Raw genomic sequence first — 14,232 nt, forward strand, 5'->3', positions numbered from 1 at the left:
GAAGGAAGGAAGGAAGGAAGGAAGGAAGGAAGGAAGGAAGGAAGGAAAGGGCAATTACCTGAAACAAAATGATTATTTATTCACCTTTGTAATAAGTCTCAGAGCCAGGGGCCTACAATATAAATCCTAGGCAATGAAAATATGTCCCAGAATCTACCTGAGTCTATTTTAGAAAGCCAGGTAGCTTTTTCCTTAGCTTAGTCATGCACTGTTTTACTTGCTTTCTAGTACATAAACACAAAAAAATAATTGCTATAGCGTATGTTTTTCCTTCACTAGTTAAAAATAATTCTAAGGCTATGTGACTTTCTACAATAACTCTAGCTAATGAACTTAAATTTAAACTGGTTTATCGGTTTATAAGAGGCAAAGGTGTATAATTTGTGAGTTTTACTAATTTTTTACATTGTTTTTCAGTAGTGCTTTTTTTTTTTTTTAACTGTGGGAATTGTAGCCCACGTATAGAGGGAGTTAGTTTTCCTTTATGCTTTCCAAGCATAAAGAGGGAATTCGTTTTCCTTACCCGAAATTTTTCCAAATAGCCTGTGCTTGCTTCTTTTTATATATTCTGGACATTGTTTTCAGGGAAACATGATTTCCCAATACTTTTAATTTTCTGGAAATCTTTAACCATTATTCTGAATGCACAGATTACATTAGTGCGTGGAAAGCAGGTATATTTCATGTAAGTAGTACTCTAACAGAGACAGTATACGAAGAGTGTAAGTATACATTAATACAATAGGAACAGGCAAAATTTTTGTTCCTCAAATTGGGCAGATTCCTTGAGTGGAGTTAAAGGAGGTGCAAAGTAAGTGTATCTCTGAAGAGAACAAACTGACTGCTATAGGAAGAATGTCCCTAATATTAGTTCTTATTTTTGAAAGGCTAGGTTTTGCTGATATACTTGTAATGATTTTAGCAAAAGCATTTTTCTAACATGAAATCAAGGTTTCACTTCTGCAAGACTAAATAAAGTTTGAGATTAATGTTGTGAGGAAAATTTAAGTTATGAAAGGTCCTATAAAAGATAATCTACCTTTTGAAGGGTTTGAGGGAACAGTTATTAAATTTGTCAGCAGACAGTTAAATTCACAGCCTAGCTGTGATCTGAGAAAAACACATCAGGAAGTTGCATTTTTTTCTTAAGTGGCAAACACCATACAGAGTCCAAAATAATAGAATAAAGATAAGGGAGATTGCATTGAGAAGTCTTTTACTTAGTTCAGAGAGGGTATCAAAAATACAATAATAAATAAGATTGACGGTACAGTAAAGGAAAAGCAAACGAGTGATAAAAAAATAGAAAATAAATCTTTTCTTGGGTGGAAGCTACTTTTTCTGGAATTAGCAATGTGTTCTGTCATCTTGGGTAAAAGATTTCTGTAGTCAGAGCCTTCTGGACAATTCCTAAAAATTATAAATTTAAGGTCTCTGAATGGAATGGACATCAAATAGTCAGAGGAAAGTAATATATGTCTTTTAAGTTGAGATCAAAATCTTGGAGTGCTACCAAGATGTCAGTTGTTAGCATCACCAGGTAATGTCTATTCCATTGAGGCTTCAGGAAATTTTTTTCTCTAATGTTTCCTTTACAAGAATAAATATCCAGATTTCAGATCATGCAGAGTCTACCTAGGTGGGTAGGTTTTAGAAATGCAGCTTGTTGATAATTAAGTTGGAAGCTCCGTATTAGTCTCCAGTAGCATTCAGTCTTAATCGGCTTATAATAGGCTAGAATTTAGGATTGAGAACAATGCCTAAATTCTCGAAGCAGCCTCTTTTTAACTCACAAGGAGATAACTTTGGGTTCCGAGAAGGAGAATCATTATTGCTATCATGGCTAATGGCAAGAATTCAGCCTTGAAAATGTGAAGTTTCTTGAGACTTTAATATAGTTTTATTTTATTTTTTTTAACGTTTTATTTATTTTTGAGACAGAGAGAGACAGAGCATGAACGGGGGAGGGGCAGAGAGAGAGGGGGACACAGAATCAGAAGCAGGCTCCAGGCTCTGAGCCATCAGCCCAGAGCCCGACGCGGGGCTCGAACTCACGGACCGCGAGATTGTGACCTGAGCTGAAGTCGGACGCTTAACCGACTGAGCCACCCAGGCACCCCGATAGTTAGAGTTTTAGAGTTCCCTATGTTCTCTTCATTTTTTCCTGAGGCTTCTCAATGATAAGAATAGTGGAGGTTCTGAGTAAAAGATAAAGCTAGAATGGAGTAAAACTCAGAAGGATTTCTACCCACTATGAAAATTAAGAAGTTGAGAGAATGTGTTGATTCATTCCTCATGAGAGATAAGGAAGCAGACATGCCAACAAAAGATATGGAAAGAGTCCAATTTCTACTTTCCAGGTCTGTACAACAACTACCTATATTGCCATTCATAAAACACCCTGTATTTTGATAATATTTCCCCTTCCTCCTCCTCCTCCTCCTCCTCCTCTTCCTCTTCCTTCTTCCTCTTTGCCTAAGTAACATTGGTATACGTTATTTGTTTCCCTTGGCTAAAGTGGCGATAATTTGACTATCAATTAGAAGAACAACTAGTGATCTGAAACACATCCTCTGTGTTCAAACTGTGAGCACATATAAAACCTGAAAAATACTAATTGGTCATTATAGGGGGATGTTATGAAGCAACTTTTTTTTGAAAATGTTTAAATAAAGAGAAAGGAATAAGCATTTAGACTCTTTTTCTCCTGCATGAATGATACTATTCAATACCCAATATTAGATGAGAAGTTTCTCTTTTTTATTTTTATTTTTTTATTTTTTAGTGTTTATTTATTTTTGAGACAGAGAGAGACAGAGCATGAGCGGGGAAGGGGCAGAGAGAGAGACACACACACACAGAATCCGAAGCAGGCTCCAGGCTCTGAGCTGTCAGCACAGAGCCCGACGTGGGGCTTCAATTCACAAACCTGTGAGATCAAGACCTGAGCTGAAGTCAGACACTTAACCGACTAAGCCAACGAGGCACCCTTATTTTTTTTTAAAAAATTTGGAAGTGTATTTATTTATTTTTGAGAGAGAGAGAGAGAGAGAGAGAGAGAGAGAGAGAGAGAACACACACACAAGCAGGGGAGGGACAAAGAGAAGGAAAGAGCGAATCCCAAGCAGACTCCGCACTGTCAGTGCAGAACCTGAAGCACGGCTCAAGCTCATGAACCATGAGATCATGACCTGAGCTGAAATCAAGAGTCAGACATTTAACTGATTGAGCTACCCAGGTGTCCCAAAGTTTCTTTTTTAAAAAACCTTCCAGCTAATAAGTTTTTTTTTTTAATGAATGGTAGAATATCACCATTTTCAAACGCTATTGAATTATCAGACCTAGATATTAAGCTTTGATGGCAGTTGTTTTCACACACACACACACACACACACACACACACACACACACAGACAACTAAACACTATATGCCTTTTGATGGCAGAAAATAACCCTATCTATGAGATATCCTTGCTATAAAAGTTGAACCTGAATCTGAGTAAACCTCTACTTATAGGAAATACAACAGACAAAGAAGCATGTTAAACATGACAACATGTACATAGCAATCAGCAAAAAAACAACCAGACTCTGGAAAACAAATCTGCAGTGTTTTAAACAGATGAATTATAAGAATGCAAGGGAGGGAAGCAAGACCAAGAGTGAGAGAAAGAGAGGTTATCACAGATTAAAATAAACTTAAAAGATATAAATTAATCACTATCTTGACCCTCATTTAGATCCTGATTCAAATTTAAAGTAAATATATACATATATATGTGTATATATATATATATGTTTATGAATATTTGTCATTTGAATATTAATTGACATTTTATGATGTTAAAAAGTATTAATTATTTTTAAGTGAGATAATTGTATTATAATTATGGTTTTTAATAGTATAGTCCTTACATTTTAGAGATACCTGAAATATTATGGATGAAAAATCACATATGAGGAGAAAAATGAACTGGAGTAGAGATGAAACAAGTTACCAATAAGTTGAAAATCATCAAAGCTGAGAGATAAGAGTATATTAAATTGTTCTGTGTACTTACTATATATGTTTGGAAGTTTTCCATAATTTTTAATTAATTGGATCAATCGGATATTCATAGAAAAACATTTAGAAAAACTAAAATTTATATGGAACCATAAAGCAGGCCAAATAGCTAAACAACCTTAAGAAAGAAGAACAAAGTTGGAGACTTCATATTTCCTGATTTCAAAACATATTACAAAGCCACCATAATTAAAAGCAGTATGGTGCTGCCATAAGGAGAGACAAATAGAACAACAATACAGAATAGGGGGCCCAGGGGTTGCCTGGGTGGCTCAGTCAGTTGACTGTCTGAGTTGGTTTCTGCTCAGGTCATGATCCTAGGATCATGGGATCAAGCCCTACATCAAGCTCCATGCTGAGTGTGGAGCCTGCTTGGGATTTTCTCTCTCTCCCTCTGTCCCTCTCCCCCACTCACACTTGCACTGTCTCTCTCTCTCAAAAAAAAAAACAAAAAACAAAAAAGATGGAACTTAATTCTACACCACACACACAAACTAATCAATTCAAAATATATTAATGCAATGAGTTCTAACCTTAAACTACAAAGCCTTAAACTATAAAACTCATAAAAGAAAATGTTAGGGATCTTCATGACATTGGTCTTGGCAATGATTTTTTTTTTCAATAAAACACCAAAAGCACAGGCAACAAAATAAAAAATAGATAAGTGGAATGACATCAAACTAAAAAGTTTCTGTACAGCAAAGGAAATATGCAACATAGAGAAAAGATCACCTATGAAAAGGAAGAAAAATATTTGCGAATTGTACATATGATAAGAGACTAATACCCAAAATATATGAGGTACTCCTATGGCTCATTTGCAAACAAATAAACAAATAATCCCATTTTAAAATGGGCAAAGTTTTGAATAGAGTTTCTCCAAAGTGGTCAATAGGTATGTAAAAGATACTCACCATCACTAATCATCAGGGAAATCCAAATCAAAACTACAATGAGATATCACTACTCACCTGTTAGGACAACTAGTATTTAAAACAAAAAACAGTAAGCGTTGACAAAGTTGTGGAGGAATTGGAACTCTTGCACACTATTGGTGGGAATGTAGAATGGCAGAGTCAATGTGGACAACAGTATGGAGGTTCCTCAAAAATTTAAAATAGGGGCACCTGGGTGGCTCAGTCAGTTAAGCATCCAACTGTTGACTTCGACTCAGGTCATGATCTCTTGGTTCATGAGTTTGAGCCCCGCATTGGGTTCTGTCCTGACAGTGAGGAGCCGGCTTGGGATTCTCTCTCCCTCCCTCTCTCTGCCCCTCCCCTACACACACACACACACACACACACACACACACACACACACACACACTCTTTCTCTCTCTCTCTCTCTCTCTCTCTCTCTCAAAATAAATCAATAAACATTTTTTTTAATTAAAAATAAAACTACCATGTGATCCAGCAATCCCACTTCTGGGTATTTATCCACAAGAATTGAAATCAAGATCTCAAATAAATATATGCACTCCTATGTTCATTGCAGCACTATTCACAATAGTTAAGATTTGGAAACCACCTAAATGTCCTTCATCCAATAACTGGATAAAAATGTGGTATACATGTATAATGAAATGTTCAGCATTAAAGAAGAAAATCCTGCCATGTGCAACAATATGGATGAACTTTGAGGATGTGATGCTACGTCACAGAAAGACAAATACTATATAATTCCACTTATATAAGGTATCTAAAATAGCCAAACTCTTAGAAGCAGAAAGGAGAAGGGTAGTTGCCAGAATCTTGGAGGAGAAAGAATGGGTAGTTGATGTTCAACAGGTATAAAGTTTCAGTTACACAAAATGAAAAGGTTCTAGAGATCTGCTGTACAATATTGTACAGTACACTTATAGTCTCGTTAAAAGGTGTGTGCTTGGCTAGCTCCGTTGGTAGAGCATGTGACGCTTGGTCTCAGGGATTATGAGTTCAGACCCCATGTTGGAATTACTTAAAAATATAAAATCTTTAAACAAATTTTAGTGGGGCACCTGGCTGGCTCAGTTGGTCAAACATCTGACTTTTGAAAACGGCTCAGGTCATGGTCTTAGTTTAGTTCGTGAGATCAAGCCCCACAATGAGCTCTGAGCTAACGGCCACAGAGCCTGCTTGGGATTTTCACTCTCCCTCTCTCTCTTTCCCCACACTCTCTCTCTAAAAATAAATAAATAAACTTTACATAAATAAATTTTTGTTAAAAGGGTAGAACTCATTTTAAGTGTTCTTACCACAATTTTTTATTATTGAAATATAATTGACATACAGTATTATATTAGTTTCAGGTATATAACATATTGATTCAACAATTCTATACATTACTAATACTCGCCACAAAAAGTGTAGTCACCATTTCTCACCATACAATGTTCTTAAAATATTATTGACTATGTTCTCTATGCTGTAGTTTTCATATCCATGACTTGCGTATTTTATAACTGGAAGTTTATACCCAAAATTGTTTTAACCCCCTTCATCTATTTTACCCATCCCCTTACCCACCTCCTCTCTGGCAACCACCAATTTGTCTTCTGTATTTGCGTCTGTTCATTTTTTGTTTGTTCATTTGCTTGTTTTTTAGATTATAAGTATAAGTGAAATCACATGGTATTTGTCTTTCTCTGTCTGACTTATTTCACTTAGCATAAGGCCCTTTAGCTCCAGCCATCTTGTCACAAATGGCAAGATTTCATTCATTTCTACGGTTGTGTAATACTCCATTGTATATATACACCACATCTTCTTTATCCATTTATCTATCTATAGACACTTGGGTTGTTTCCATATCTTGGCTATTGTAAATAACACTGCAGTGAATATGGAGGTGCACATATCTTTTCAAATTACTATTTTCATTGGTTTTGAGAGTAAATATCCAACAGTGAACTTACTGGATAATATGGCATAACTATTTTTAATTTTTTGAACAACCTTCATACTATTTTCTAGACTGGTTGTACCAATTTACATTCCTACCAACAGTACATGAAGATTTCTTTTTCTCCACATCCTTGCCAACACATGTTATTTCTTATCTTTTGATACTAGTCATTTTTACTGGTGTGAGGTAATATCTCACTGTGACTTTGATTTTCATTTCCCTGATGGTTAGTGATATTGAGCATCTTTTCATATGTCTCTTGACCATCTGTATGTCTTCTTTGGAAAAATGTCTATTCAGGTCCTCTGGCCATTTTTTTTATTGGATTCTTTATAGTTTTTTAGTGTTGAGTTGTATACGTCCTCTACATATTTTGGATATTAACACCTTATCAAACATATCACTGGCAAAAATCTCCCATTCACTAAGTTGCCTTTTTGTTTTGTTGATGGTTTCCTTTACTGTGTAAAAGCTTTTTATTTCAATGTAATCCCAATAGTTTATTTTTGCTTTTGTTTCCCTTGCCTGAGGAGACACATCCATAAATATGTTGTTAAGGCCAATGTCCAAGAGATTACTGCCTATGTTTGCTTTTAGGAGTTTTATGGTTTTGAGTCTCACATTTAGGTCTTTAATCCATTTTGAGTTTATTTTTATGTATGGTATAAGAAAGTGGTCCAGTTTCATTGTTTTGCAAGTAGCTATCCAGTTTTCCCTACATGATTTATTGAAAAGACTGTCTTTTCCCCATTCTTGCTTCCTTTGCCCTTTGAAAAAAAAAAAAAAAAAGCATTTCCAGTAAAGTCAACCTCTAGGGCTAATTTGGCTAACAGCACTTGACCATCAGAAGCAGGATCCCATGTATGTTGTGACTCTCTCGTCCCAGCACAAGTTTTCTATCATAGTAAGTGCTCAAAAATTAGATACTGAAAAGTGAAAGTACAATTAGGTCCATATTTTATGGATGCATTTCCACAATAACTTCTTTTTTTTTCAATTTTCAGGGGAGAGAGTGATACTTTACTTATAAACATGACTGTGCAAAATTTTGTCATGTGAGAAATTTTGACATAGTTTGGCTTAAAAAGTGAATATATACCCATTACTTGTAACAAGAGTGAAAAAATAGCTCTATAATAAAAAGGAAGCAATTTCCAAATGATTATTTGACACAATTCTTCTGTAAGTAGCCTGTGTCTCACTAGAGGGAGCTCAGAACCCACAGATCAAGGGCAAGAGAAGCTAAATAAAATGTCATTTCATTTCAGGGGAAAAAGTCTGAGTAAATATGACACTGATTTCCAGAAGCTGATATTTTTCATATGCCAATTACTAACTTGGAGTTTTTAATTATATAACAGGTAAATAATACAAAGCCTCCTAATAATCAGTGGATTAATTTAACAACCTATTATTGTCAATAGAGTGTAGGGTGAAAAAGAGATCGGCATTATCCTTGCCCTCTTTGGAGAAAACCTCCTAGCATTCGTGAAAAAGAGCAGTTCTTGCTCTCTGGCTACTCCTTTCCTATCTCCATGTGTAAACACGTGGGGCATCTTCCCCTTTAAAGTTGCAACTTCTTGGGTACACTTGGGGAAGGGGTCTTTCTCACAGCTGCACCAAAGTTAGTATGCTCAGCAACCTGTTTCTCCCCTGTCACCCACTACATCTCCTCTGACACTCTCACCTGAGAAACTAAAGAGCCACCAACCTTCCTCATGTCAAACGTGTTGCCACTACCCTGGCCTCAGCTGTCAAGTTCTTCATTCCCAGCAGTAGTGTTAACTCAAGACTGTGTGGAGACAATAAATTGTGGTTCATTCTCAAAGCTAATATCCTAGTGAAAGATTCTATTTCATCTGCCATGGTTAGGTATCTATTCTGATCCTGCTAGCCTTCTCCCAGGAGATGGACATAGCTACAGAAATCTGATTTGGGAAAGGGGGTGGATTTCTAGAGAATTGGCTTACTGATAGGATATACCCTTAAAATGCACTGCAATGTCTATTTTAACCATAGCTCTACCGTCCAATCAATTTTAAAAATACAATCCTTATTATGACACTTTCCAGGCAAGAAGTGTTCTTTCTGTCTTTTGAGACATAGTCAGTAGTCAGTAGTTTCCATAGTCAGTAGAAAGAAGCTAGAGGTGCTATAGTCATCTGTGATGGCGAACTCCACACTTTTTTTTCCTTTAATACTCGTTCAGAAGTTTTAAAATTCCATTATCTCAGGGGCGCCTGGGTGGCTCAGTCAGTTAAGCGTCTGACTCTTGATTTCAGCTCAGACCATGATCTCACCATTGTGGGACCAAGCCCTGCATTGGGACTCTGCAATGACAGCACGGAGCCTGCTTGGGATTCAATCTCTCTCTCTCTCTCTCTCTCTCTCTGTCTCTCTCTCTCTCTCTCTCTCCCTCCCCACCCTCTGTCAATAAATAAATAATAAATCCATTATCTCATCACATTTTCAGGTATACATTTATAAGTTCTCATCATAAATTTTGACAGTTGCCAAGGATGTAATTTCTGGTGTATTGTACATTTTGGCACTTTTATTTTAAATGGATGTGTTCTATCATTCATTTAAATGTACCTAATGTAATCTAGGGGCGCCTGGATAGCTCAGTCAGTTAAGCATCTGACTTCGGCCCAGGTCATGATCCCACAGCTAATGAGTTCGAGCCCCGAGTGGGGCTCTGTGCTGACAGCTCAGAGCCTGGAGCCTGCTTAGGATTCTGTCTCCCTCTCTTTATGCCCCTCCCCCACTGGTGCTCAATCTCTCTCTGTCTCTCAAAAATAAATAAATGTTAAAAAAATAAAATAAAATAAAAAATGCAAGCCCTTTACACCATTTTCTCCTCCTATTCATATTCTTATGCCCTACAAAATTTTATCTAATAAAATATCATTTATGCTTAATTTTTTTAATTTTTAATTTTTTAGTGTTTTTTTTTAATGTTTATCCATCTTAGAGAGAGAGCCCACGCGTAATAGAGAGCAAGGGGCAGGGGCAGAGAGAGAGGGAAACAAAATCTGAAGCAGGGTCCAGGCTCAGAGCTGTAGCACAGAGCCGGATGCAGGGCTCAAACTCACCAACTGCAAGATCATGACCTGAGCCGATGTCAGATGTTTAACCAACTGAGTCACCCCAGGTGCCCCATATTTTTTAAATTTTTTAAATTTTATTTATTTTGTGTATGTATGTGTGTGTGTGTGTGTGTGTGTGTGTGAGAGAGAGAGAGAGAGAGAGAGAGAGAAGCAGAGAGAGGAGAGAGGGGGTCCCAACCAGGCTTCGTGCTATCAGTGCAGAGCCCAATGCAGTGCTCAGTCTCAGGAACCGTGAGATCATGACCTGGGCCGAAATCAAGAGTTGGATGTTTAACTGACTGAGCCACCCAGGTGCCCTTTGAAAGTCTCTTATTTATCAATGTATATTTCCCTATTAAATTGTGTGTGGTGTGTATGTATACATTTTATATATGTATCTGTGTGGTGTGTATATTTTACATATATATATATATATAATTTTTTATGATGCAAAGCTCTAATTTTTTATCCTGGATTGAGTCATCATTCTAATTTTAATAATAAGAAAATGAAAATCAACTCAACTGGAAGTCAAGACCATACTGTAACTGCAAATTTTCTTCTGAGTGACTGCTGCTTTCTTGCTAATGACACTCCAACCCCAGATTCTTGTTCTGTTCCTCCCATTTCTTGAAAAAAGTTACTAAAGCACCCAGGTGCTGAACTCTCCCAGCTTTTTGACATTATGCAATCAAAATCTGACCCTGCTTCCCCGAGCTCTCAAAAATCTCCTAGCAGAAAGTCAGGCTCTGTGCTGACAGCTCAGAGCCTGGAGCTTGCTTCAGATTCTGTGTCTCCCTCTCTCTCTGCTCCTCCCTCACTCTCTCTCTCTCTCTCTCTCAAAAATAAATAAGACATTAAAAAAAAAAAAAAACTCCCAGCAGAAAGGGAAATAATTCAGACAGAGAAAGACAAATGTATAATTTCACTCATAAGTGGAATTTAAGAAACAAAACAAAGGAACATGGGGGCAAAAAGGGAGGAGACCCAGGAAACAGCCTCTTCACTATAGAGAACAAATCGATGGTTGCCAGAGGGGAGAGGGTAGGGGAATGGGTTAAATAGGGGGATGGGGATTAAAGATGGTGCTTTTGATGAGCACTGGGTGTAAGTGATGAATCACTAAATTCTACACCTAAAACAAATAATACATTGTATGCTAAATAATTAGAATTTAAAAACTTGAAAAAAGAAGTTCCTACCACAAACTTAAATCTTTTAATAAGCCACACTCTACTCCCTCTTACAAAGAAATGCATGGTTTCTTTGGTCTGTATGTTCTTTTTCTGAGACAAGGTAAATAAACTTTATTTGACTTAGTGTCCTCCTGGTAGCTTTTGGCCAGTGGACTTCAACACGCTTGAAAAACACTATAAATACATCAAAACACATTACATTTTTTTGACAAAAGAACATTTTTGTTGGGAATGCATCCCATAATGACAAAGATGGTCTGCCCACACTAGTGCATGCATCCACAGACTTCTGTAACTTATTGCTACAATGGTATAGGGTTAATTGTTACATTATTATATTTTGATTTTATATTATACAGGCACTGAGAAAACCCTCCACATATGAAAGGGTACGTTTTCTCAATGCCTATCTATTCTTAGAACTCTGTCTGAACTCCACGCAAAAATCAGTGATTCATAATTAAACATTATTTTGAGTAGTTGACAGCTCAAGTTGGCCCTCCACTTTTTAAAAAGTTTGTTTGTTTGTTTGTTTTGTTTTGTTTTGTTTTTGTTTTTGAGAGCCAGAGTACATGTGCATGCACTCAAGCAGGGAAGGGGCAGAGAGAGGGAGACTGAATCCCAGACGGGCTCCATGCTATCAGGGCAGAGGCTGACACAGGGATTGATTCCACAAACCCTGAGATCATGACCTGAGCCAAAATCAAGAGTCTGCAGACTACTTAACCAACTCAGCAATGCTGACGCTACTGGTCCTCCATTTTTGTTGAAAGTAAGCCATTGGAAACCTCTGGCTTCCAGAACTGTTATGATGACTTCAGAGGTATTTTTTTTCTTGTCCTACAATAAAATTTTACATGCTGCAAAGGCTTTTACATGTCGGGGTATGTACTGTAGTACATTTGGAATGGACAAAGAATCGCGTCTCTTCATAAGAAGGGGGAGGAAAGGCTACATTGGCAGAAGCTGCATGAATGTAGGGGTTCTCAGGCAGCTACGTACGGAGGGAGGTGAGCACCTGGAAATTTATCTCTTAAAACAATCTTTTCCACAAGCCTCTTGGAAAGACTTCCTGAACTTTAAAGCATGGACTGAAAAGCCCAGCAAGAGAATTTAAATGAACTGAATGGTTATTTGCTTCAGATGGTATGATCAGAGGCATCCAATAAGAATGGGCTTTACCAAGGAGACCAACAACGCAGAGTCCCTGGTGAAGGCTTCCTCTCTCTCTGAAGAGCTAATGAATACAGTCCAAGTTTCCCACGGTTTTTGCCATCCTTCTTACAGCTGTGCATCTTTGTCAACATCACTCTCTGTTCTCAGATATTCTTTTTTCTTAAGGACCAAGGCATTTAACCAGGTTCTGTTGAAACCTTGCCACCTGAGAGCATTTGTTTGATATTTGCTCATTCGTGCACCTATCATTTATGTGTAGATTTTACTGTTTAGCTTTCAGAAGCAATCTCCCCACCCCACCCCCCACCCCCACACACTTCAGGTGTTTTGTTTAATTCTTGGTTGGAGAGAGAAGAGCAGATGCAGTTCCAGTCTAGGATGTGGGTATAGTGCCTGATTCCTAGATAGGGTTTGCACAAGGAGAGCCTGTGAGTGATGCCCATCGTGGCGCTCACCGCGAGGAGGCTACGGGGCTCTTTCAACCGCATAACACTACAGCACAGCCAAGCCTTGCAAAGAGGGCGTTTTGCAAGGCCAGCCCAGGGAACCAGGGCGACCCTGGGAACCGAACTCGATAGAAAGAGCAAAAGAGGCAGAACACGCATGCGCAGGGCGAAGGCGGCGCGGACGGCGCGCGAAACGAGCGCGCGCACGCGGCGGCCAGGCCTTATAAGCGGGAGCGCGCACCAGCGTGGACGCCAGAGATCCCGCAGGCGGGTACTGGAAGAGACCGCGCGCTTGGCGCCCGGGCCTCAGCTATGGCTCACAGGCCGAAGAGGACTTTCCGGCAGCGCCGAGCCCACTCCAGTGATAGCGATGACGCCGAGGAGCGGTCTGCTGAACCCGAGGCTCCGGGGGAGCAGGCGGCCCCGGGCCCTACAGAGGAAGGGCCGCCCAGTGGCGGGGGCCGCACGGAGGTGACGGACTGGCGTGCTCGGGCCCGGGGCCCTCGCGGTCGTGGCCGAGTGTGGGCAAGTTCCCGGCGCGCCGCGGGGGCGGCTCCGCGCGCTGAAGGCTCCGACGTCCCAGGTGAGGCTGGGCTGCTGGGGAGCCGACGTGACGCGGGGCGAGGGGCGGGGCTGCGGGAAGAGGCCTTCGGTCTTCTCCGGTGGTTCCCGTGACCGCTCTAACTTCCAGCAGTGCTGAATTCCGGAGACCTGGAGCCAGACTGCACGCTTCCCAGCACTCACTCGCCCGCTGCCCGCATCTCCAAGTCGGGCTCCTTGGGGCGACCACAAAGAGTCCTTTGGGGTTTGTGGCTCGTGTGTGTTCGCACCGTCGGGTGAACTCTTCCCAGTTATAGGTTTAGTGCGGTACTTGCTGTTTACGAAGAACCTAATCGTCATAGAATTTAAAAAAAAAAAAGCTTTCTGGTACTGTTAGGGGGAAGTTTCATGTACTTTTGGAAACGTCCCCAGTTAGCTTTCTAGAAAACACTTAACCAGAATAGTACATCAGAAGAATCTAGGTGACAGACTTGGCACGTTTCCTTTGCTTGTTGTGTTTTTCATCAGTTATTTGCAGGAACGCAGATTACAACGACGGTGGATGTCACCAGGTAGCACAATGAATTGAAGACGCCGTAGACTGTACCAATAATGGCGGGAACTACAGTGCAGTCGTTTTGAAGTACCTTTGCGTTTTTAAATCTAGAATTTAAGCAGCATGAAGATGTTTACATAAAATGTGTTCCAGTTAGAATTGGAGCTTAATAAGAATGCAGTTTTCAGTTAGTTTTGAGGTTAAAAAAAATTCTCTCCCACGTAACTATTTTACAAAAAACTAGTGAGTGACATTGTTTTCCATTTCCAAATCT

General features: G+C 39.2%; 1 protein-coding gene across 8 annotated transcripts in view; it reads left to right on the plus strand.

The window, feature by feature from the left end:
* The first annotated feature begins 13,097 nt into the window (after window positions 1-13,097).
* The window catches only part of GCFC2 (GC-rich sequence DNA-binding factor 2), a 54,028-nt gene continuing 52,893 nt past the window's right edge, over window positions 13,098-14,232 (plus strand). For 3 of the 8 annotated variants that reach the window (XR_005785497.1, XR_005785498.1, XM_040458394.1), the window contains exon 1: window positions 13,098-13,445. Coding sequence is in view for 5 of the 8 variants with exons in the window: in XM_040458394.1 (XP_040314328.1) it covers window positions 13,175-13,445 (271 nt within the window). In the remaining 3 variants the exon portion in view is untranslated. The remainder of the gene's footprint in view (window positions 13,446-14,232) is intronic. The other 5 variants (XR_005785499.1, XM_040458395.1, XM_040458392.1 and 2 more) reach the window with 3 other exon arrangements.

The sequence above is a fragment of the Herpailurus yagouaroundi genome, unplaced genomic scaffold, assembly GCF_014898765.1.
Source record: "Herpailurus yagouaroundi ecotype Mexico unplaced genomic scaffold, PumYag 221, whole genome shotgun sequence".
NCBI classification, from domain to species: Eukaryota; Metazoa; Chordata; class Mammalia; order Carnivora; family Felidae; genus Herpailurus; species Herpailurus yagouaroundi.